Source organism: Balaenoptera acutorostrata, chromosome 6 (assembly GCF_949987535.1).
Source record: "Balaenoptera acutorostrata chromosome 6, mBalAcu1.1, whole genome shotgun sequence".
NCBI lineage: Eukaryota > Metazoa > Chordata > Mammalia > Artiodactyla > Balaenopteridae > Balaenoptera > Balaenoptera acutorostrata.
The window spans coordinates 36,866,010-36,890,744 of NC_080069.1; the positions used below are offsets into that span (position 1 = coordinate 36,866,010).

Sequence of the window (24,735 nt, forward strand, 5' to 3'; positions counted from 1 at the left end):
TAGCCTGTCTATGATAGGCTACCATGATGTAGTGAAATCTTTATTAAGCAATTTTGGAACGGATCTGTCTGCTGAGCCGGTTTCTCCAGAAAACACCTTACAGAGGATATATCAGAACAATGAGCAATGTATATTTAACAGCCACATTCACTGTTTTTTCCATAACTGGATGATCAGCCTTGATGAGTCACTGAGAAAACTGGAGACCGGCGAGGAGATTTTCAAAGGCAATGGAAGGTCCCAATGGCTCTGACTTGTTGAGAAGCCTGAGTTTAGATTCTAAGATCACCAGAGGATCTGCCCATCACAGGAAAGCTCTTTGGTTTACACCTTGCTCCTGAGAATAGCACAGAGCTTCACAAGCCAGTCTATGGTCACGGCCACAAGTGGGCACACCGTGTAGCCAAAGCCCCTCACACTGGCCTGATCACACCAACTTTGCCATAAAGACTAAAAAACATCAAGTGCTCTTTCATTTTCTTTCTTCATTAGACCTTAAATAGTTAAGTCTGAGAGGCAGCAATGCTTTTGTTTACACATCTGTTCAAACAAAAGATTAAAAAGAAATCTCTCTTTGGGTAAGGGCCAAACCCCATAAACACATAAAAAGTCATAAACTTGCTTGTCTTTGCAAAGCAGGGAATCAGGAGTACCGTAAAAACATATAGCACATGTAAATAAATTCATTCAAATGGCATCTGAGAGTCTAAAAGGACAAAGACCTTTAAGTATCTTTGCACAAGTGTGAAAAACCCCTTATCTTTGAAGTAATCATTCAAGATTTCTGCCTGGAGGTAGGAAATATTACTGTAAATGCAGTTTTCCAACATTCAACAAAACCTTAAGTATGAGGTACCCCTGAATTGTCTTCACTCAGCCTCTGGAGAAAAGCCAGCTGGTTAGAGGACCCACCACGAATATACACTGAAGTATAATTTTCTGCATATGTTTAAAAATGTCATTCAAGTCTGAAAAAACAAACACTTAGATTCAAACCTAAAACATTTTTTTTTTTTGGTGGTGAAGGGAGATTAAAGTTTGTAATTATGGTTCTCTTTTCCTCCTGGAAGGAGTAACCGTTACAATTCAGTTTTTTATATATATATAGATATATATTTTCTTTTTTGATAGTACTTTGCTTGCTGAGTGAGCCACAAAAGGACAACTTTATATTGGCTTCCCTGAGCCTAGCTTCCTTTTTTTGTGCACAGCAGTCCATTTCTCATTGTACAAGAAACTCATCTATCTAAAGGAACGAAGTGATAGCCTCGGGAGTGCAGGTGAATACTGTGGGGCACACACTACAAACAGAAATACAAAAGCCCTATCTCCTTGGGATCTGGGAACATGAAGGCAGTGCCACAGCAGTCAACCTGGGGGAAAAAGGCAGGTGAGATGGTGGCAACTACCTTTAAAAAAAGCCTGCAGACCAGCAACAGGGAGTGTTGGCTAATATTCCCTCAGTCCTTCATGGGAGGGTGGTCAGGGAGTAAATTCCCCTTAATACCTCCTACAGACAAAGGCAAGGCCTTTTGGGGTAGCTGTCTGAGCACTGGACTCAGCACCACAAGCCCTGGTATCTACTAGTCTTTTTAGGATCTCCAGTAAATAGTAATGAATAGGTCCTTGGCATCTTGAGCCCTGACTCAATTTTAAATCTTTACATATATTATTTATATTACTGTAAAAATGTCTCTAAACACTACTTGAAGGTCCTATACTAAATAATACCTGTCAGTGAAAAGATCACGGAAGGGTGGTGCTGATGGAAAAATTTTAATTAAAGTCTTTCTTGGAAGGTACCCGCCCCTGCTTGCCTTTCCAGTGGCTGGCACTTCCACGGGGAGCTTAGGCTCTCACTTCCTTCCTCCAGGCCTCCAGCTGGGGTAAGTGTAGGTTTCTATGCAGGCTGATTCAGTGACAAGGCCATCGATGGCTCTCCAGTGTCTAGGGAAGAACATTTCAAGCACCCTGCCACAAATGACACCAGGACACTGTAACTAGTTGTGAAGTTGGATGCAGATTATTGTTAATAATAAAGTACTGAAATCTGTGAATAATTCTTTTTAGTAAATTAGAGTGGATTTCCTATAACCACATACTCTGTCCTATTCTGATATGCTTTCTTGAGTCATGTAGAAGACAAAGTAAAGCTTTCCCACAGAGAAAGGCCAACTGAAAGTATGTTCCACTAGAACTGAATTTAATGATCAAGTGACCCCTTCTTATGGTCTAAAATGGCAGTTCTGAAACTTTTTGGTCTTAGGATACCTTTACACTTTAAAAATTATTGAGGACGCCAAAGAGATTTTGTTTACGTAGTTATATCTATTGAAAGTTTAAAATAATTAAATAACTCTTTACCAGCAAAAAAGTTTATATTTTCCAAGGCAAACAAACAAAAAATTAGCCAGAAGAGTGGCTACATATTACATTTTTGCAAATGTCTTTAATAGCTGGCTTAATAAAAGACAGCTGGATTCTCATATCTTCTTCTGCATTCAGTCTGCTGCAACAATGCTGTTTTAGTTGGAGTGTATGAAGAAAATCAGCCTCATACAGATATGTAGTTGAAAAAGGGCAGAATATTTTCATAGCCTTTTCAGGTAATTGTAGATATTCTTTTTTGATACTTTATCAAAATTCAATTAAGGTTAGTTTCATGTAATATTTGAAACCATATCAGTGAACTTTTTATATTGTTAAAATTAAAATTCATTGGTATATTTTGTACTTTGGCTGAATTTTTTCCCCATGCATGATTTTGTAGTATCATTCACTGGTCATTTGGAAAATATTAAGTCAGTTATGCAGATCTTCAAAATGTTGACACATTCAATTATACAACATTGGAAAACCGTATTTGTTGTTATTACCACCTATGCATCAGAAAAAATGTTTTTAAATATTGGAAAGTGGTCATGGTCACAGTGGCAGACACAAGTTTTTCAATATTTTAATTTTCACTTGAAAGCTTGAATTTTATCACTGGCAACAAGTACTGTCTGTTGTCTTCCTTGAAGTGACAGAAAGTATCTACCAAATACACAAGTCTAAATAACCATAGTTTGTCAGTCATTCTTTCAAGTATTGATACAAATTGTATTCCATAAAAAAAAGTGGCTAGTTTAGTCTGCAGTTCAATTATACAAGTGCTTCTGTACACTTCCTATTTCATCAAACAGAATATTAAAAAGATGAGTACCAAAGGGTTGAGATTTAAGAAAATTAGTAATTTTTATTGATTCATCAAGGATATTCTTTTTTTTTTTTTAAAGAATCAATTTTATTTATTTATTTTTTGGTTGTGTTGGGTCTTTGTTGCTGCACACAGGCTTTCTCTAATTGCGTCCGGCGGGGGCTACTCTTCGTTGCGGTGCGTGGACTTCTCATTGTGGTGGCTTCTCGTGTTGTGGAGCATGGGCTCTAGGCACGTGGGCTTCAGTAGTTGCAGCACGTGGGCTCAGTAGTTGTGGCATGCGGGCTGTAGAGCACAGGCTCAATAATTGTGGCGCATGGGCTTAGTTGCTCTGTGGCATGTGGGATCTTCCTGGACCAGGGATTGAACCAGTGTCCTCAGCATTGGCAAGTGGATTCTTAACCACTGCGCCACCAGGGAAGTCCCCATCAAGGATATTCTTTTTTTTTTTTTTTTTTCATGTAATGTCTGAAACATTTATATTAACATATTTCCATACATATTTCCATACAAATACAAATATAAGATTTTTAGAAATTTCATGTAATGTCTGAAACATTTATATTAACATATTTCCATACAAATACAAATATAAGATTTTTAGAAATTTCATGTAATGTCTGAAACATTTATATTAATATATTTCCATACAAATAACCCAATGAAAGTTTAGTATTAGTTGTTTTGTTTGTTTTTTTATACTGCAGGTTCTTATTAGGCATCAGTTTTATACACATCAGTGTATACATGTCAATCCCAATCGCCCAATTCAGCACACCACCATCCCCACCTCATCGCAGTTTTCCCCCCTTGGTGTCCATATGTCCATTCTCTACATCTGTGTCTCAACTTCTGCCCTGCAAACTGGCTCATCTGTACCATTTTTCTAGGTTCCACATACATGCATTAATATACGATATTTGTTTTTCTCTTTCTGACTTACTTCACTCTGTATGACAGTCTCTAGATCCATCCACTTCTCAACAAATGACTCAATTTCGTTCCTTTTTATGGCTGAGTAATATTCCATTGTATATATGTACCACAACTTCTTTATCCATTCGTCTGTTGATGGGCATTTAGGTTGCTTCCATGACCTGGCTATTGCAAATAGTGCTGCAATGAACATTCGGGTGCACGTGTCTTTTTGATTACGGTTTTCTCTGGGTATATGCCCAGTAGTGGGATTGCTGGGTCATATGGCAATTCTATTTTTAGTTTTTTAAGGAACTTCCATATTGTTCTCCATAGTGGCTATATCAATTTACATTCCCACCAACAGTGCAAGAGGGTTCCGTTTTCTCCACACCCACTCCAGCATTTGTTGTTTGTAGATTTTCTGATGATGCCCATTCTAACTGGTGTGAGGTGATACCTCATTGTAGTTTTGATTTGCATTTCTCTAATAATTAGTGATGTTGAGCATCTTTTCATGTGCTTCGTGGCCGTCTGTATGTCTTCTTTGGAGAAATGTCTATTTAGGTCTTCTGCCCATTTTTGGATTGGGGTGTTTGTTTCTTTAATATTGAGCTGAATGAGCTGTTTATGTATTTTGGAGATTAATCCTTTGTCCGTTGATTCGTTGGCAAACATTTTCTCCCATTCTGAGGGTTGTCTTTTCGTCTTGTTTATTGTTTCCTTTGCTGTGCAAAAGCTTTGAAGTATCATTAGGTCCCATTTGTTTATTTTTGTTTTTATTTCCATTACTCTATGAGGTGGATCAAAAAAGATCTTGCTGTGATTTATGTCAAAGAGTGTTCTTCCTATGTTTTCCTCTAAGAGTTTTATAGTGTCCAGTCTTATATTTAGGTCTCTAATCCATTTGAGTTTATTTTTGTGTATGGTGTTAGGGAGTATTCTAATTTCATTCTTTTACATGTGGCTGTCCAGTTTTCCCAGCACCACTTATTGAAGAGACTGTCTTTTCTCCATTGTATATCTTTGCCTCCTTTGTCATAGATTAGTTGACCATAGGTGCGTGGGTTAATCTCTGGGCTTTCTATCTTGTTCCATTGATCTATGTTTCTGTTTTTGTGCCAGTACCATATTGTCTTGATTACTGTAGCTTTGTAGTATAGTCTGAAGACAGGGAGTCTGATTCCTCCAGCTCCATTTTTTTGCCTCAAGACTGCTTTGGCTATTCGGGGTCTTTTGTGTCTCCATACAAATTTTAAGATGATTTGTTCTACCTCCGTAAAAAATGCCATTGGTAATTTGATAGGGATTGCATTGAATCTGTAGATTGCTTTGGGTAGTATACTCATTTTCACAATGTTGATTCTTCCAATCCAAGAACATGGTATATCTCTCCATCTGTTGGTATCATCTTTAATTTCTTTCATCAGCGTCTTATAGTTTTCTGCATACAGGTCTTTTGTCTGCCTAGGTAGGTTTATTCCTAGGTATTTTATTCTTTTTGTTGCAATGGTAAATGGGAGTGTTTCCATAATTTCTCTTTCAGATTTTTCATCATTAGTGTATAGGAATGCAAGAGATTTCTGTGCATTAATTTTGTAACCTGCAACTTTACCATATTCATTAATTAGCTCTAGCAGTTTTCTGGTGGCAGTTTTAGGATTCTCTATGTATAGTATCATGTCATCCGCAAACAGTGACAGTTTTACTTCTTCTTTTCCAATTTGTATTCCTTTTATTTCTTTTTCTTCTCTGATTGCCGTGGCTAGGACTTCCAGAACTATGTTGAATAATAGTGGTGAGAGTGGACATCCTTGTCTCGTTCCTGATCTTAGAGGAAATGCTTTCAGTTTTTCACCATTGAGAATGATCCTTGCTGTGGGTTTGTCATATATGGCCTTTATTATGTTGAGGTAGGTTCCCTCTATGCCCACTTTCTGGAGAGTTTTTATCATAAATGGGTGTTGAATTTTGTCAAAAGCTTTTTCTGCATCTATTGAGATGATCATATGGTTTTTATTCTTCAATTTGTTAATATGGTGTATCACATTGATTGATTTGCGTATATTGAAGAATCCTTGCATCCCTGGGATAAATCCCACTTGATCGTGGTGTATGATCCTTTTAATGTGTTGTTGGATTCTGTTTGCTAGTATTTTGTTGAGGATTTTTGCATCTATATTCATCAGTGATATTGGTCTGTAATTTTCTTTTTTTGTAGTGTCTTTGTCTGGTTTTAGTATCAGGGTGATGGTGGCCTCATAGAATGAGTTTGGGAGAGTTCCTTCCTCTGCAATTTTTTGGAAGAGTTTGAGAAGGATGGGTGTTAGCTCTTCTCTAAATGTTTGATAGAATTCACCTGTGAAGCCATCTGGTCCTGGACTTTTGTTTGTTGGAAGATTTTTAATCACAGTTTCAATTTCATTACTTGTGATTGGTCTGTTGATATTTTCTGTTTCTTCCTGATTCAGTCTTGGAAGGTTATACCTTTCTAAGAATTTGTCCATTTCTTCCAGGTTGTCCATTTTATTGGCATAAAGTTGCTTGTAGTAGTCTCTTAGGATGTTTTGTATTTCTGCGGTGTCTGTTGTAACTTCTCCTTTTTCATTTCTGATTTTATTGATTTGAGTCCTCTCCCTCTTTTTCTTGATGAGTCTGGCTAATGGCTTATCAATTTTGTTTATCTTCTCAAAGAACCAACTTTTAGTTTTATTGATCTTTGCTATTGTTTTCTTTGTTTCTATTTCATTTATTTCTGCTCTGATCTTTATGATTTCTTTCCTTCTGCTAACTTTGGGTTTTGTTTGTTCTTCTTTCTCTAGTTTCTCTAGGTGTAAGGTTAGATTGTTTACTTGAGATTTTTCTTGTTTCTTTAGGTAGGCTTGTATAGCTATAAACTTCCCTCTTAGAACCGCTTTTGCTGCATCCCATAGGTTTTGGGTCGTCGTGTTTTCATTGTCATTTGTCTCTAGGTATTTTTTTATTTCCTGTTTGATTTCTTCAGTGATCTCTTGGTTATTTAGTAACGTATTGTTTAGCCTCCATGTGTTTGTCTTTTTTACGTTTTTTTCCCTGTAATTCATTTCTAATCTCATAGCGTTGTGGTCAGAAAAGATGCTTGATATGATTTCAATTTTCTTAAATTTACTGAGGCTTGATTTGTGACCCAAGATGTGATCTATCCTGGAGAATGTTCCGTGTGCACTTGAGAAGAACGTGTAATCTGCCGTTTTTGGATGGAATGTCCTATATATATCAATTAAATCTATCTGGTCTATTGTGTCATTTAAAGCTTCTGTTTCCTTATTTATTTTCATTTTGGATGATCTGTCCATTGGTGTAAGTGAGGTGTTAAAGTCCCCCACTATTATTGTGTTACTGTCGATTTCCTCTTTTAGAGCTGTTAGCAGTTGCCTTATGTATTGCGGTGCTCCTATGTTGGGTGCATATATATTTATAATTGTTATATCTTCTTCTTGGATTGATCCCTGGATCATTATGTAGTGTCCTTCCTTGTCTCTTGTAACATTCTTTATTTTAAAGTCTATTTTATCTGATATGAGTATAGCTACTCCAGCTTTCTTTTGATTTCCATTTGCATGGAATATCTTTTTCCATCCCCTCACTTTCAGTCTGTATGTGTCCCTAGGTCTGAAGTGGGTCTCTTGTAGACAGCATATATATGGGTCTTGTTTTTGTATCCATTCAGCCAGTCTATGTCTTTTGGTTGGGGCATTTAATCCATTCACGTTTAAGGTAATTATCGATATGTATGTTCCTATGACCATTTTCTTAATTGTTTTGGGTTTGTTTTTGTAGGTCCTTTTCTTCTCTTGTGTTTCCCCTTTAGAGAAGTTCCTTTAGCATTTGTTGTAGAGCTGGTTTGGTGGTGCTGAATTCTCTTAGCTTTTGCTTGTCTGTAAAGCTTTTGATTTCTCCATCAAATCTAAATGAGATCCTTGCTGGGTAGAGTAATCTTGGTTGTAGGTTCTTCCCTTTCATCACTTTAAGTATATCATGCCACTCCCTTCTGGCTTGCAGAGTTTCTGCTGAGAAATCAGCTGTTAACCTTATGGGAGTTCCCTTGTATGTTATTTGTCGTTTTTCCCTTGCTGCTTTCAGTAATTTTTCTTTGTCTTTAATTTTTGCCACTTTGATTACTATGTGTCTCGGCGTGTTTCTCCTTGGGTTTATTCTGTATGGGACTCTCTGCGCTTCCTGGACTTGGGTGGCTATTTCCTTTCCCATGTTAGGGAAGTTTTCGACTATAATCTCTTCAAATATTTTCTCTGGTCCTTTCTCTCTCTCTTCTCCTTCTGGGACCCCTATAATGCGAATGTTGTTGCGTTTAATGTTGTCCCAGAGGTCTCTTAGGCTGTCTTCATTTCTTTTTATTCTTTTTTCTTTAGTCTGTTCCGCAGTAGTGAATTCCACCATTCTGTCTTCCAGGTCACTTATCCGCTCTTCTGCCTCAGTTATTCTGCTATTGATTCCTTCTAGTGTAGTTTTCATTTCAGTTATTGTATTGGTCATCTCTGTTTGTTTGTTCTTTAATTCTTCTAGGTCTTTGTTAATCATTTCTTGCATCTTCTCAATCTTTGCCTCCATTCTTATTCCGAGGTCCTGGATCATCTTCACTATCATTATTCTGAATTCTTTTTCTGGAAGGTTGCCTATCTCCACTTCATTTAGTTGTTTTTCTGGGGTTTTTTCTTGTTCCTTCATCTGGTACATAGCCCTCTGCCTTTTCATCTTCTCTGTCTTTCTGTAACTGTGGTTTTTGGTCCACAGGCTGCAGGATTGTAGTTTTTCTTGCTTCTGTTGTCTGCCCTCTGGTGGTTGAGGCTATCTAAGAGGCTTGATGGGAGGCTCTGGTGGTGGGTAGAGCTGACTGTTGCTGTGGGGGTCAGAGCTCAGTAAAACCTTAATCCACTTGACTGTTGATGGGTGGGGCTGGGTTCCCTCCCTGTTGCTGTGGCGATCAGAGCTCAGTAAAACCTTAATCCTCTTGACTGTTGATGGGTGGGGCTGGGTTCCCTCCCTGTTGGTTGTTTTGCCTGAGGCAACCCAACACTGGAGACTACCCGTGCTCTTTGGTGGGGTTAATGGCAGACTCTGGGAGGGCTCACGCCAAGGAGAACTTCCCAGGACCTCTGCTGCCAGTGTCTTTATCCCCACGGTGAAACAGAGCCACCACTTGCCTCTGCAGGAGACCCCCCAACACCAGCAGGTACGTCTGGTTCAGTCTCCCCCAGGGTCACTGCTCCTTCCCCTGGGTCCCGATGCACACATTACTTTGTGTGTGCCCTCCAAGAGTGGGGTCTCTGTTTCCCCCAGTCCTGTCGCAGTCCTGCAATCAATTCCCACTAGACTTCAAAGTCTGATTCTCTAGAAATTCCTCCTCCCGTTGCCAGACCCCCAGGTTGGGAAGCCTGATGTGGGGCTCAGAACCTTCACTCCAGTGGGTGGACTTCTGTGGTATAAGTGTTCGCCAGTCTGTGAGTCACCCACCCAGCAGTTATGGGATTTGATTTTACTCTGATTGCGCCCCTCCTACCGTCTCACTGTGGCTTTTCCTCTGTCCTTGGACGTGGGGTATCCTCCTTGGTGAAGTCCAGGGTCTTCCTGTCAATGATTGTCCAGCAGCCAGTTGTGATTCTGGTGCTCTCGCAAGAGGGAGTGAGAGCACGTCCTTCTACTCCGCCATCTTGGTTAATCCGCATCAAGGATATTCTTAAGAGAAACTAAAAGTAGTTTTCCTTTCCTGAAAGTATGCGGTGGTAAATACTAGTGGCCCAAATAATTTTTATGAACAAAGTGAGAAGTTCTTTCTCTTAAGGTATTCATTATTTCATCTGGCCACAGCAATGGGATAGCTTTAAATACTGAATAAAAGTATGATATGGCTTTCTAATTCCATTTTGAAGCAGTTAATGCTAAATAGTCATGAAAGTTGTTTATAGATTAATTGAAATTTGATTCCGATAATAACTTGGTTACAAAATGACTGACACCTTTAAATAAAACATCAACCTACCAACAATTTTGTCGTAAATGCTGTGAGAGCTGACTCTGGTTATGTTAAAAGGGATTCTATCTTCATCAGGAAATTTGCAAAAATATCACAACTTCCATCTTAGATCAAGGATCATAGTTCAAACATATTTATCCTGCCTAAAGCTAATCTACTACAAAAGAATTCATGCTTATGCTAATAAATTAGAATAATTCTCCACATTTCTCTGTATAGAATCTCTTTAGTATATACTAGAAATTCAATTAAAATCGGTAAGTTCTAATTGAGTATCTATGTAGCAGGTACTTTTTTAGGTCCTGGGAATAAAAGGTAGAGTAAGATTCACTTCCTAATGCAAAAGAGTTTCACAGTCTAACCAGGAATACAGTGCCAGACACTGTGGATGGCCTACTAACAGCCACTGCCTCCCTCTTTGTTGTCTGAACAAAATTGAGGTTCTCTTAGAAATGTGCTCAGGGAAGGTAGATTGCCCTCTCAGTTCTTAGGGGATAAACAAATTAGTCAAGCCAATTATGTTCTGCCAGAAAGATTTTCTTCCCCAATAAAAGGAGAGATACAGGAAGAGAACCACGCCTTCCTGTCTTCGGATACATTTGTAAGAGGAAATAAGTTCTTGAGATGCAGTAGTCATCTTGTAACATAAGGCAAAAGGCCTCATGGAACTAAAACTGAACTTACTGAGGATAGTGGGGCAGAAAATGAGAGAGCCTGAATTCTTATGATGTCATTGGACTGTAGTAATACACCTGGAAATACCTCCCTCCAGCCTTGCTGTTATGTAAATTAGTTCAACAGCCTATTGTATAAGCCATTTTCAGATGGTTATTCTATTCCTTGCAGCTGAAAGCATCCTGTAGATACTTACTTATAAAGTATCACATAATACAATGTGATAAGTGCTATAGCAGACATACATGCACACACAAACACACACACACAAATAAGTAAAGATGAATTTGAGGAAAACATTTATACTGCTTTGGAGAAGACAGGGGACAACTGTCACTGATGATACAAGGAGTAGGGGTTCAACAGGCAGACACAGGTGAAATGGAATTTTAAACAAAAGAACCACAAGAGCAAAGACATGGAAGAGTAAAAGTCCACAGTGTGCTTGGAGACTGATTTATAAACTGAAGGCTGACTAGGAAGAGCCTGCTCATCTTTCTATCCCCAGAGTCTAGCACAGTGCCTGGCACATAGTGTCAATAATTCTGAATGAGTATCTCAGAATGAGACTGGAAAAGGAGACTAGCACCAAATTGAGATAGGCCTCATGTGCTATGGAAAAGAAACACAGTAAGATATTTTATAGAACTTTGGAGGAGAGAAAATTATGCCCCAAAGTGACTGTTCAGATTTGTTACTGCTAGATGAGGAAAGCTTACAAAGTCATGCATGGGTAGGGGTATCTTTCTGACACCATTCTCCATGTTCTCACTTCTCGAGTGGGTGTCTTATACCAGCACTATGGTCAAGAGATGACAGATAATGAGTGAAGATGGAGAATACCAGCATTTATGCTGCTCTAAAATAACTAACATCTTTACATTATCTGCCAGTATATCTCCTTTAACATTAACTTGTGGAGCTAAGAGTTAAGGAGCCTTTACTCATAGTGAAAATGGTTGTGGGGATCTGCCTTATGTAGTACTTTCTTGCAGGAATTACCAGTAACAAATATTTTCTGAACTTCCACTCTGTGCTGCCTGTTGCTAATTGGTGATGCTTACGGACATATATATCATGGTCCTGATCCTTAAGCAGCTTGTAACATACATGAGAAGAGAGCAAACGTTAATGCGGTGTCTGTCATGTCTACAGTGATGACTGGCACAGAGAATGGGTGTGAAAGGAGCTTGGAATAGAGTGATCTCTGAAGACTGAGGCTTCATGTAAGAAGTGAAACTTGAGTGGAAGATCAGCCAGTAGATGATTTACTTGGAGGTGCAGATTGAGTAAGTTTATCGAAGACCATGAATGCCAGGCAAGCCTGAGAATACTTCTAATTCAGATAAGGAGGGATTGTTTCCCTTGGCTAATTAAATATATTCAGTAGTAGCTCTGAACAATGGCAGGTCATTGCCAGAGGATTGTCAGGAAAACTATGAAAGTTGTTAATGGAAAAGATAGTTTAAGCCATTTAATTTTCAGAAGATAGTGATGGGGTTCATTATACGCTGACAACAACTTGAAAACCTAAATTATTCAAAAACTATCAATTTTGTACGAGACACTACTTTAGGTCTCCAGAATTATCAAATGTGAATCTGAGATATATTGTGCTATTTTTTGAAGTCCAGAGTTTATAGAAAAGAAGAAAAAGATGTATACTTACATAACTATGATAAAAACGTGGAAGTCATATGTTAGAATAACAGGCCACATAAAGTACTATTGGAAGAAGCAGAAAGAGTGTAAGGAGAAGGACAGCTTACTTCCATCTTAGGTTGGAATTGGGGCAGGCTTTGTGAAAGAGTGACACATCTGAGGTAGATGCTGAAAGGAAGAGAGGTTTGGAGATTTGGGAGGTTAGAAAAACTAAGGCTGAAGGTTATTTGTGGTAGAGAAAAAGCATAAGTAAAGAGAAAAAAGTAAAAAAAATTATGTCTTTGCCAAAATATCTTTGGCAGAGTAGATATTGCAAACAGTCTTACTATATTTCTTGAGTACAGATAGTTTTAACTATCTAAAAAAATATTTTTTAAAGAGAAAGATGCATTCAGTCCACCTGAATTTTTTGTTTAACTGCTAAAGTGACGGTAATTCTTCACAGGCAAGTTATCTTGGAAAACTAGACTGATTTGTCATATTGGAAAAGCAAAATGGAATTTAAAAAAAAAGTAAAAACCTTCAAAGCAAACTAGAAACCAAAGGAACTGAGGGAAAAGCACAAGAGAAGACAGAAAGATTGAAAGACTACAGGGATTTAAGCTGACTGCCACTGTTGAGCCTGAGGGAAGTCACGTACCCTCTGATTTAAAAAAAAAATCAGTAAAATATTATGTTTGCATTAGTCTCCAAGAATCCTGCACATTATGACCTTATAATTTTGCTTTATTCGTCCTATAAAATTCAGAATTCATATGTATACAGGCAGGATTCTCAGATGACAAGGCAATAGGTGTTTCCATTAAGTGGCCATGTCCAATTGATACCATGGTTTTCAATAGAGGGATAAAATATAATTTGAAAAGGGCTGTTAAGTGCTTAACATTCTCTAAGTCGCTAGGTGGAGTCAATCAGAGTTCAATGAGGCCTTATATCTTTAAGCTTTTATATTGTTACTTAGAAGGCATTATTTGAAGAAATAGTATTTTTAAGCTATTTATAATCTTTCAACTATTCTAAATGGAGAAACTGTTCAAAGAAGCCGTATCAATCATCTATGCAATTGGAACAATGACCAGCTAGAAGAAGAGTTAGAATCAAGCTACTTCCTAATAAGCAAAGAATATTTTTGTCAGTCTAGGCCATGGTCAAATTAGTTTTTTATAAGTGCTGTCAAATACAATTTTTTTCTATAGTATTCTTTATGATAAATCAGGCATAGTTCAAGGTGGGCCCTTCATCTATAAAATTTGAGGACTGGACTAGATACCTTTTATGGTATTCTAACATATTCTATTATTGGTGCTATTAACAACAAAAAGAATAACAGGTCATTGCAGAGAATAATAGAAAGAGTTTCACTCATCACCCCTACTAATAAGCAATAATCGTAATTACAATAATAAAAATTTATGCCTTTCTTGCAAGGAGTTGAATGTGTTTTGTACACATCAGCTCATTAGTGGCATTATTAATCCTGGTAACGTCACTGTGAGGAAGGATGCCACAGCTTCTCATCACCACCAGCTAGGAGGGGAATAGGTATAGGTGCTTATAGTTAACACCAGATTCTCATTCCTCTAATGAGGTAACAGGTGTTCCTCACAAATGACACACTATCTCTCTGAATCAATCCTAGTTCTAAGGATAGAAACACAACAGCCTTTTTCATGCTAGCACTGGTCACGTAATTTCATACATATACACACACAACTTAAAAACTCCAATCTCTACTAAAATCACTTGAAAGAATAACTTTCTGATACAAACACCATAAAATTAACATCTAGCTATAGAAAGAAAAATCATAAGACCATGAAAAATCCCACCCAGTAAGAGTTAATTCCGCTACATGCTGAAACCATAAACCTTACTTACTGGACTACTTCATAAACCAGTCATTTGTGAACAATTACTTTAAACCATCATGCCATTCACTATCCTGAAAACTAGGCTAATGGAATGCTATATCTCCCCAAAGTCTGCTCATTGTAAACAGTCCATCCCTCCTTGCTGACTCCAAAAGCTGTATAAACATACTGCAACTAAATCCACCATAGCTCATAGAAATCCTTTCTTTAAGTAATCTACAAAATGCCAATTTAATACAAATACAAGAAAGAGAAGTTCTAAGACAACATTTTGTATTTACAGTATTCTGAACAGTGCTTAAACCTGCACTGGTTATATAAAAGGCACTCTCTCCCCCATGCCACCCCGCCTCCAGGCTGTCGGCATGCTTAGTTCTCTCATTTACACCACACTGCAATAACATAAAGAACGGTTTACTATTAATCCAGGTTTTACTACAAAGCAACCCGTTATTTCTCTGTCAAACACTGGCAAGAGTGCCAAGTGTCTGTCATCCAATTCAGGGGATTAAGTCTTCTTTTATAGTCTGATACTTGTACCAATTTATAAAAATACAGATATAGTTTCTTCAAGTTGGTCACAGTCTATATTTTGGCTTGGATTCAGGCAGCAGAGGTTGACTATGACAGCTGGCAGGAAACTGAGGGGAGAATACATCCTCCCCCTTTCAGTCACCACGTCTCAGTTGCCATAGTGATTAATCCTTAATCAAATGCTGTCTTTGTACAATTCTTTTCAGAAAACTTTAAGTAAACTTAAGTTGAAAACATGCAGTTGATTGAAAAAATGAGGTACCATATCACACACAGGTATAGCTAAGTTTTATGACATACTTCCATATATTAAAAGAATAAATGAACTCTAATGAAGTTCCTTCCAATGCTTAGAACATTTCTTTTTGGTCTAAGCTTAAACCTAAATCACACAGGTTTTCCCCCTTGTTATCAGACATCTTGTCTTTTAAAATAAGCTGTCTTCAGAAATGGTTCTAAAATATCCAAGTACAATTGAAGGCAAAGCAAGTTCTCATTTTATATAGTTTGTATTGCTAAATTAAAAAGGTATAATTAGAAATTTATTTTAGGAGAGATAGGTTTTAATTCAAGACATTTATCAAATATGTTCAAATAAGTAGAAATTATTTTATAAAAGTATAAACTGTAAGAAACCAAAGGAAATATGGAGAAGATAGTATATTCTAGAACTTTTCTTAATATATGGGTGAATTCCATTTGATTCATAGCTTTTGTCATTCTGGTTACCAATAATTACATCAAAGGACTGAGAAACTCTGAAAGACCATAGTATGTTATCTATAATTGTAGTGTACATTATTTCTCTTTCGTAAGTTTTCCATTTAGTATATTCCTTTGCAATTTAGTTAAAAGCTCTTACTTAGACTCAATTACAGTATTCCTTGGAAAGTGAAATACTTGCATATTGTGGCCACTGTTAATCTTGTGTTGCCTTCATACAAATAAATAGGACTTGTTTTGTTTTCTTAGGAATTGAGGCAACACATCTGCATCTGGCTGCAGACACACAGACACACACAGAGACCACACACAGGCATACACACATACAAACACAAAATCTTTTCAAACACAAAGGTCTCTAATAAAACTTTGGTGACAGACATGAAGCACTCAAAAGAATTCTCAGTAATCAAAAAGATTCTGGATGTGAGCCCCAGATGAAAGATACTGTACTGTAGCTGGGAGGTCTAGGGATTTTTGAAGATTTCAGAAGAGGGTTGTCGATATTTCTAACACTATGGCTGAGACTTTCTGCCTTCATCTTGCTTCATTTACCTTCACCTTAGTTTATTCTCTTTTCTTCCCGTAACGGTTTAAAAGTTTTCCCAAAACTGCAAATCCATTATTGCCAGCCACCACCACAGGGAGAGCTGCAAAACCTCTCAGTGAGTGACATATATATATCTAACCAAAGATGATGGTGTGGTTCAATGATTTACTCATTAAAGGTGTTGAAATAAATACTATCGACCAGATATGATGAAATCAGTGATTGTGATCATTTTTTTCCTTAGAAATTCTGTGAATGGCTTTGACATGTCATCAATATCTCATTTACGTAAAATAATATTTTTTAATTTTAAAAGTCTTCAGAAATGCTTGATTTAACCATCTTTACAAATAGTTTTAGTAAAGAAAAACACAACATTACCATCATTCCATCTCACTGACATTATTAAAGTAGTTTCTAGTTTCCAGAAGAATTATAATGAGGAGAACCCAGAGTAATATGTATAGAGATGCAAAAGGACTAGTTTGATGGCAGAGTGCTGTCTCACTCATTTGAATCTCTGTCAGCAGCTATGGAGATATCATGAATTAGAAGTAGTCACAAACTAATGAATCTAAACAGAAAATAAATCTATCAGCTTTAAGGAGAAAAGTTACTAATAACTTCTACTCTAATACAGAATATCCTAAAACAAAATTAATATAAAGTATAAAGTACTGAGTGACTTTGTTTTCATAAACAAAAACAGTAGTCACATATAAAAATTTGAAAAATAATCTACCATAAATATTCTTGTTTTGTTTTTAAGGAAATTCGAAGCCCCAGATGGACTAGTACCACCCATTCTTTTACTTATAGTTAAATATAGCTGCATACAACTGTTTATAGATTAATTGTTTTTGTTGATCCTCACCCTCCAGGGGAGTTAGAGACCTGACATCAGTCTTATCCATTGGTTGTAGTAACAATACTTATTATTCATTGACTGCTTACTTTGTGTCAGGTACTGTTCAGAGCATTTTACAGGTATTACCTCATTTAGTCTTCACAACAACGATTTGAGGTAAGAAGTATAATTACTTGTATATTAAGCACAAGGAAATTGAGGCACAGAGAAGGTAAGTAACTTGTTCATGGTCACACAGGAAGTATCAGGTAGAGCTACAATTCAAACTGACAGCCTGAATAGACTCCATGCCATAGGCTAGTTATAACAATCAAAAATTTCTTCTGCCTCTAGAATATTAGAGTTCAACAAACTGAAGATGAGTCTCATTATATGAGTTCATTTATTTATTTATTTCTAGTTAAACTAAAAGGAGGAAAGCATGAGGTATGTCTCAGGGGTTGCAGTTTTATGTCAAAAATATAGTAGGTTTAGTTTTTGATGTTGGTGAAAAACTAAGAACAACAAAAATATGTATGATCACTAAGTATTCTGAAAACTGATTTTATTTTTAAAATTTATTTACTTTATTTATTTTTGGCTGCGCTGGGTCTTCGTTGCTGCGTGCAGGCTTTCTCTGGTTGCAGTGAGCTGGGTGGGGGGGGCTACTCTTCGTTGCAGTGAGCGGGCTTTCTCTGGTTGCCGTGCGTGGGCTTCTCATTGTGGTGGCTTCTCTTGTTGCAGAGCATGGGCTCTGAGCGCACGGGCTTCAGTAGTTGTGGCATGCGGGTTCTAGAGCACAGGCTCAGTAGTTGTGGCACACGGGCTTAGTTGCTCCGTGGCATGTGGGATCTTCCCGGACCAGGGCTCGAACCCACATCCCCTGCATTGGAAGGTGGATTCTTAACCTCTGTGCCACCAGGGAAGCCCTGAAAACTCTGATTTTCATATACCAAGACTTTTCTTTTTATTTAACTTTTTATTGGAGTATAGTTGACTCATAATGCTGTGTTAGTTTTCGGTGTACCGCAAAGTGAATCAGTTATACATATACATATATTCACTCTGTTTTAGATTCTTATCCCATATAGGCCATTACAGAGTATTGAGTAGAGTCCCCTGTGCTATACAGTAGGTCCTTATTAGCTAGCTATTTTATATATAGTAGTGTGTATCCAAGACCTTTCTTTTTTGATGGTAAGTTTATAATACCATCCCCAAGTGATTGTTTTTTATAGGTAATACATTTCAGCTTTCAAGATGCTAAAGTACAACTATATTATTAACCTGATGTATTAAATGATATAGGTCAAATCTGAGGGATTGAATCTTATTCTGTCAGAATTTTACTGTATCAAGTATTGATTTAAAGAAGTTAGCCACTGAAATAAGTATGTTTATATAGACTATTCTATAATGCCTGCTAGCGTTGGTGGCATGGGACTGGACTTCCTGCTTAATGGCTTTAAAACTTCCCTGAGTATTTTATACCCACCGTGATTTAGTCATTAAACACCAGATTTCTTCATATTCCCTGAAAAAGGTCTACTAAATTGGTCTATGTGTGACTGGGGAGATATATGGCCTCAAAGGACATATCAGAAATTCCAGGAGCTGGGTATTCCAATTTGTTTCCTGGTAAGAAATGCCCCTCACTCTGAAAATCACTGTGAAAAGACAAGGTTTCTGATGAGACTGTGCTGTTCACCTCAAGAATGCTGGGGTTGAAAAAGGTTGAAAACTACTGGTATTGCTAATGTAAGGATAAAGGAAATCCCTTTGCACACCCACCTCCCCCCAACTAAAGGCAAAGTATATTTCCAGCATTTTCATTTTTACAATTTTCCTTACGAAGGTTCCAAAGGTACTTTTTTATTGCTTCTATATCTAGGGGTTGCTTCTTGGGTCCGTTTTGGGAGGTATTACATGGCTGTAAATTTCTTCTCTGAGAAATATTTAAATAAGCTAGTGACCAATATCCAGTTAAATTATTGCATTAACATCTACTACAGAGTTTGCCAAATTTTCTGACCTTTCACATTAAAATTTGTTTGGAAAAGAGCATGGTTTAAAAAAAAGGCATGGTTTAAAAGAAAGAAAAACCTAATAAAAAATTAGCTGTCTGGGGCTTCCCTGGTGGTGCAGTGGTTGAGAGTCTGCCTGCCGATGCAGGGGACACAGGTTCGAGCCCTGGTCTGGGAAGATCCCACATACCGCGGAGCAGCTAGGCCCGTGAGCCACAATTACTGAGCCTGCACATCTGGAACCTGTGCTCCGCAACAAGAGAGGCCGCAATAGTGAGAGGCCCGCGCACCGCGATGAAGAGTGGACCCTGCTTGCCGCAACTGGAGAAAGCCCTCGCGCAGAAACGGAGACCCAACACAGCCAAAAATAAATAAATAAACAAAGTAAACAATGCGTTAAAAAAAAATTAGCTGTTTAAAAGATTCTGATATGCTTTTCATTTTAATATAGTAAATTTCTGGCAAACCCAGCACATTTCTGCCTACCTTTTTCATATAGCTCCCACAAGGTAGTCAAACTGTAGAAATGCTATTTTACAGCATTGGTTGAGATATGGTATACTCCCAGATCAAATGAGAATATAAAGAAGTGGCATACTTGGGTCATGAAAGTCCTTTCATGAGTTGCATTTTGGAATTGGGCCTTTGGATTACACTGAAAAATGCTAAAAGCACAGCCTTTCAAAGCTCAATATTACATTTACTCTAAGGATATTATAAGACAACTGACAGTTAACTAGATCATTCAGCGGTCCCCATTTAAAATGCCAGGTGACAAATTTCTTTCAAATTAAACGCTAGGAAAAGCTTTGCTCCTCCTTAGAAGAGGTGTTTTTTTGTTTTTTGTTTTTCTTTTTTCTTAAGGACAATCATTTAGCTCAGTGTTTCTCAGTAGGGTGTTATGGCATTTTGCGCAGAACAATTCTTGGCATGTGGGATGCTCCCCCCACCCCCCAGGACAGCCATTTAGCATCCCTGGCCTCCAGACATTAATACCAGTCAGGCACTTAGTCATTGTGACCACCCAAACTGCCCAACATTTCCAAATGTACTAGTTGAGAAAACACTAAATACATTGTTCACTTCCTTTGTTTTGTCTACCAGGAAACTCAATCAAGATTTCATTAAAAAAATATATCTGGGAAAGTATAGTATATCCTATATACCTGCATTCTAACTTTCTCCCAGTCTTGAACTTCCGTCTTAATTTATATTTTCCGTGGTCATGAACTTAATTTTGTATTCTGATTTTATTAAGACAATCCAAAATCTTTGTCAAACCAGATGAGGTACAAATAAATGAAGATAGCTTTGATCTTGGGTGGCCTAGGCCTGCAGCGGCTTGAAGCGGGGTTTCGGTTCCCGGCCAGTGACTGAGGTTGGGTCGCGCCGGTGAGAGCACCGAATCCTAGCCACTAGACCAGTGGTCAGTGACAAGGCCCTGGCTGTACGGCTTTGCAGAAAAAGAATTCCCACAAAGACGGAAAGTGGTGAAACAAGTAAAGTATTTATTAGGCGAGAAAAAGAGTATGTGTGGATAGACACACGGGTGGGCTCAGAGAAAGAGTCACACCCTCGTGGCAGTTTGAATCACTTTTATGGGGCATTTCTTCGGGTTTCCTTTGGCCAGTCATTTTGATTAGCCTGGTTCAAAGTCCATATTTGGTATAGCTCAGGATTTTTCCATGTGTGCGCATGCATCTCTTAGCCAAGATGAATTCTATGCAAGAGGCCTTTGGGTAGGTTTGGACACTTGGCATCACTCCCCTTTTGACCTCCAAGGAGCCTTTCTGCTCATGTGTAGTCTGGGAGGTCTCCTGACTTCAGGAATGAGGAATAAGTGGTCTCTTATCTTCCCTCTGGGCAGGGTCCAGCCTCCTCTCTCAATTGTCCTGTTATTCCTGTCTCAGAGTACTGGTCCACAAGGAACGAACACAAACCGTTTGCCCTGGGGGCCCATCTATCTCCTGTCTCAGCTTGACAGTTCAGATAGCATCCCACCCCCAACCCCCCACCCCCCCACCCCTGCCCCGTTTCATTCTCAAAAGTAGCACTAACTTGAAACAAAGTGTCATTGTTATATACAATACCAATTTTTCACTTCTACACATAAAGTGGTAGAAAAACTACTCCTCAGACACCTAGCTCTAAGGAATTAAGAAAGAATAATAAGCCAAAGAGAAGAAAATATTTTTTAAAACTTTTGACAAAAGTGTGTAAATAAAATATCACTTTTATATAAGCCTTATTTCTATATAACAGCAAATTTAAATGAGAAGAGCCCATAGGAAGTATTTATTACTTTTAACATTATAAAAATCCTTTTGTTAAAAATATAAATTCTATATGAAGTTAGTTTTTGTGTGTGTCTTCATTTTAGATGAAAAATTATGGAGGTAAATCTAATGATACATTTTCCTTTTTCCATATGAGAAGTATTTTTGATTCTGATTTAAGTGATTCCCTCAGATTCCTCATTTTTGGCAGACTTTCACTGAGGGAAACTATTAAGCAACTCAACATTATTAGGCATTTAGATATAGATCTGTCTTTTAATATAAAACATCTTTAGTGGATATAGTGCCCCAAATGGTATTCTGTTTTTTACACTTATTTGTAAGTCATTTATAGTCTTGTTGGTACTTTTGAGGGAGTACTTACAGAAGATCCTGTTGAGGAACTTCAGTGAAAATGAGGTTAAAAACTAGAGATACATTATCCTATGTTCTACTTACCTTAGAAGTACAAACAGCTATGTTAGCAGGAAGCTGGGAAAACTGCTTCAATTCAAATACATCACGTGCTGCCCATCGGCTCATGTGATTTTCAGCTTTGCTTGATCCAATCACATTCTGGTTTGAGTGAATGTAAGCCACTTCCTGAACACCACCTAGGAGGTAATTGATGTTTATTAAGTGATGTCTCATGATGAAGCAATATGGTTCAAGGTATACTTTAAAAATTATCAGCAACACATTAAAAACAGGTTATGCTTATTTTATTTTTAATCCTCAAGAAAAACATTGTTTGTATGTCAATATCACAATATTCTTTTTTAAAACAATTGAAAAGAGAAAGAGTTCAAATATATTGGTCTAGGTTAACTTAGAAATGACTTTTCCCTCTCATCAATATAAGAACTTCTGAATCAGGTAACAATTTTTAGATTTAAGCCTGAAATGAGGGTTTTGGCTAAGAGGAAAGTCATAGTGGAAGGTTGTCTCTATGAATTTGTTGTCTCTGTTGATGTAAAAAAAAAAAAAGTTTACTAATTTAAAAGCAGTGCTAACCTCACCTGTTCCTTTAAACACGTATTTGATTACAGTGACGAAGTAGGAGCATGGGGTTTATGACCAGGGAGTTTCGTTTGGTTGGCTTTGTTCAGTTTTACTGTTTGTACACTGTCTTTTTTGTACATATGCCCAGATTTGGAGGTTTTTAGGAAACGAAAAAAATTAACTTACACCTTTTATCTGAAAGAAGTTTAAAAAATGGCTACTTTTTTTACTGCTTTGCTTCTAGGCACCTATAATTTACTTTTAAATTACGGTCATAAAAAAGAAGGCTCAAATTGAGGTCTATAAAAGCTCCCTCAAACAGCTCTGGCAATGAACCTCAATTATGACCTTCAACACTTGTGCTGTTTTAGTCCTGAACCTTTCTCAACCAGAACTGCCAATCATGAGAAAACAAGATGTTGTTAAATAAGATGAGTAAAAGAGTAACCAAGATAATATTCGTCTTAAATTTCAAAATATCAGTAGTAAGTATACCAACAGTTTAAAACCTTCAAAAGGATTCTGGTAGAAAATTTCCCCAGATTTTTCTTAATTCTGATGACACATATTATGCATTATTCAAAATAGAACGAGTTCCACACAAACTATTGACATCTTTTACACAGTAAAAAACAAAAACAAAAAACAGAACTTAGCTGCTCTTTTAAAAAAGTTTATGCAATAATTCCTCAAACCTAAAATCTAATTGTAGCACAGAAACCAAAGGATAGTGCAGTACCGGTATCCCTTAGCTCTTGAAAGTTTGCTTTGCACCACTTAGCTTTCCCAAAAGACCTACGTTAGTACCTGTTTTCACTCTAACAGAAGGAAATCCAAAGAGAATTTTCGCTTTTGTGAAAAAGGGCCAAAAGTGAAAAGTGTTGCAGTGTTTGTTTTGCAGCAAGCCCTTGTAGAGGCAGCACACAGCCCAGCAGCAAGCGTGGCACCACCAAGCTCCTTCCCCAGGAATGACACTCAGCATCTCAGCATCAAGCCATCATAGCTTTGGACTGTGTCTGTGAGCATCTGTGCTTTATCTGGATTTATTTTGTGCAACCATTAACAAGATGTGTCCTAAGGTAATTGCTTCTTTGCTTTACACCATTTCAGCTTACAAAAAGTTACATAGGAAGGCTCTACTTTCGGAGAGCAGGGTAAACCTGTACTTAATTACAAGGGTATCAAAATATATATCATAATGAACTTTTAAATGACACTACTAATAACCACAAAAGAAAGCTTATCAAAATATAAGCTTGCTTACATATCAGATTCTTTCATGTAGTTTTTTTGGGAATGAGTGAGACACTTTTGAAAGCAATGCTAACTCTTAAAAACTACTAATCAGATTCTCAGCAGATGGTAGTAAGGGGAAGCAGTTTTTCAATCTCTCTGAATCCCCACATGAGAACATGAGAACAACTAGACCGCAAAACCAAAAGCAAAGGACAACACTTACAACAAAATTAGATGACAAGATACTCCCATTAGCCCTAAAATACAAGAGGGTGGGTATAACCCACTAATGGCTACACACTCTGCATGGCATCAGGGTCTGTGTAAAAGAAGAAGGAAGCGACAGGGTGGCATCTGATGGATCGGAGAACAGGAGACCCTAGCACGGTGGGTTACCTGGAGATCAGCAGCTGGATCTGGGAAGGTTCTGCATTCTCTAAAGCTGAGTACAGCATACAGGGGGCTTGTGGTAAGAAGGCCTGAGGGGCTGGGGCAAGCTAGCCCTAAGGAACTCCCCAAACTAACCCTCCAGGGCTCCCAGGCCAGGGCCATACAATGAGGAAAAACTGCTGGGATGGAGTCAAAATGAGCAGAAAAGGAAGAACAGGGATGAGGGAAAGAGATGGTCTAGAGCAAAGCAGGGGAAACAGAAACAGGAAATCCTATCATAGTTTTGAACACTATAGAAAAATAACAAATATGAATCTCTGTGAAATTAGAAAAGATTTCTTAAACTCTGCCTCATTTTAAAAAATTCAGGTAAAAGAATTTCTATAAAAATGAGCAAGAGGGTCAAATCTCATAAAAATTATAAGAGAAAAGAGAATAATATCCTTACAGCAGAATAATATCCTTACAATGAAAATATGCCAAAAAGATATGCTTATAAAACAACAAAATTGTAATTGATTTCAAAATTAGGTAAAACACCTTAAGAAAATGATAAAATATAGGAACCAACAATATAAATCAGAATTAGAATGACTCAGAAATGAGTGGCAGAACTCAGAAAGACATAGAAATTAAAAAAAAAAAATTCAGAAATGGAGACTAAATTAGAAGGAACGTAAGAGAGATACTCTTACACAATAGATACTGATTTAAGAGAAATAGAAGGACATTTTTAAAAAGCAAAAAGAAATGAAAAATAAATAAAATAGGATTTGGGAGAATGTGACAAATACTGAAGA

General features: G+C 37.5%; 1 protein-coding gene across 5 annotated transcripts in view; it reads right to left on the bottom strand.

The window, feature by feature from the left end:
- The window catches only part of ERCC6L2 (ERCC excision repair 6 like 2), a 155,927-nt gene that overhangs the window by 13,915 nt on the left and 117,277 nt on the right, over positions 1-24,735 (bottom strand). For 4 of the 5 annotated variants that reach the window (XM_057548476.1, XM_057548475.1, XM_028165127.2 and 1 more), the window contains one exon: positions 21,767-21,921. In XM_057548476.1, the coding sequence (XP_057404459.1) occupies positions 21,767-21,921 (155 nt within the window). Of the gene's footprint in view, positions 1-20,556; positions 20,946-21,766; positions 21,922-24,735 lie in introns of those variants that run through there. The other variant, XM_057548478.1, reaches the window with a different exon arrangement.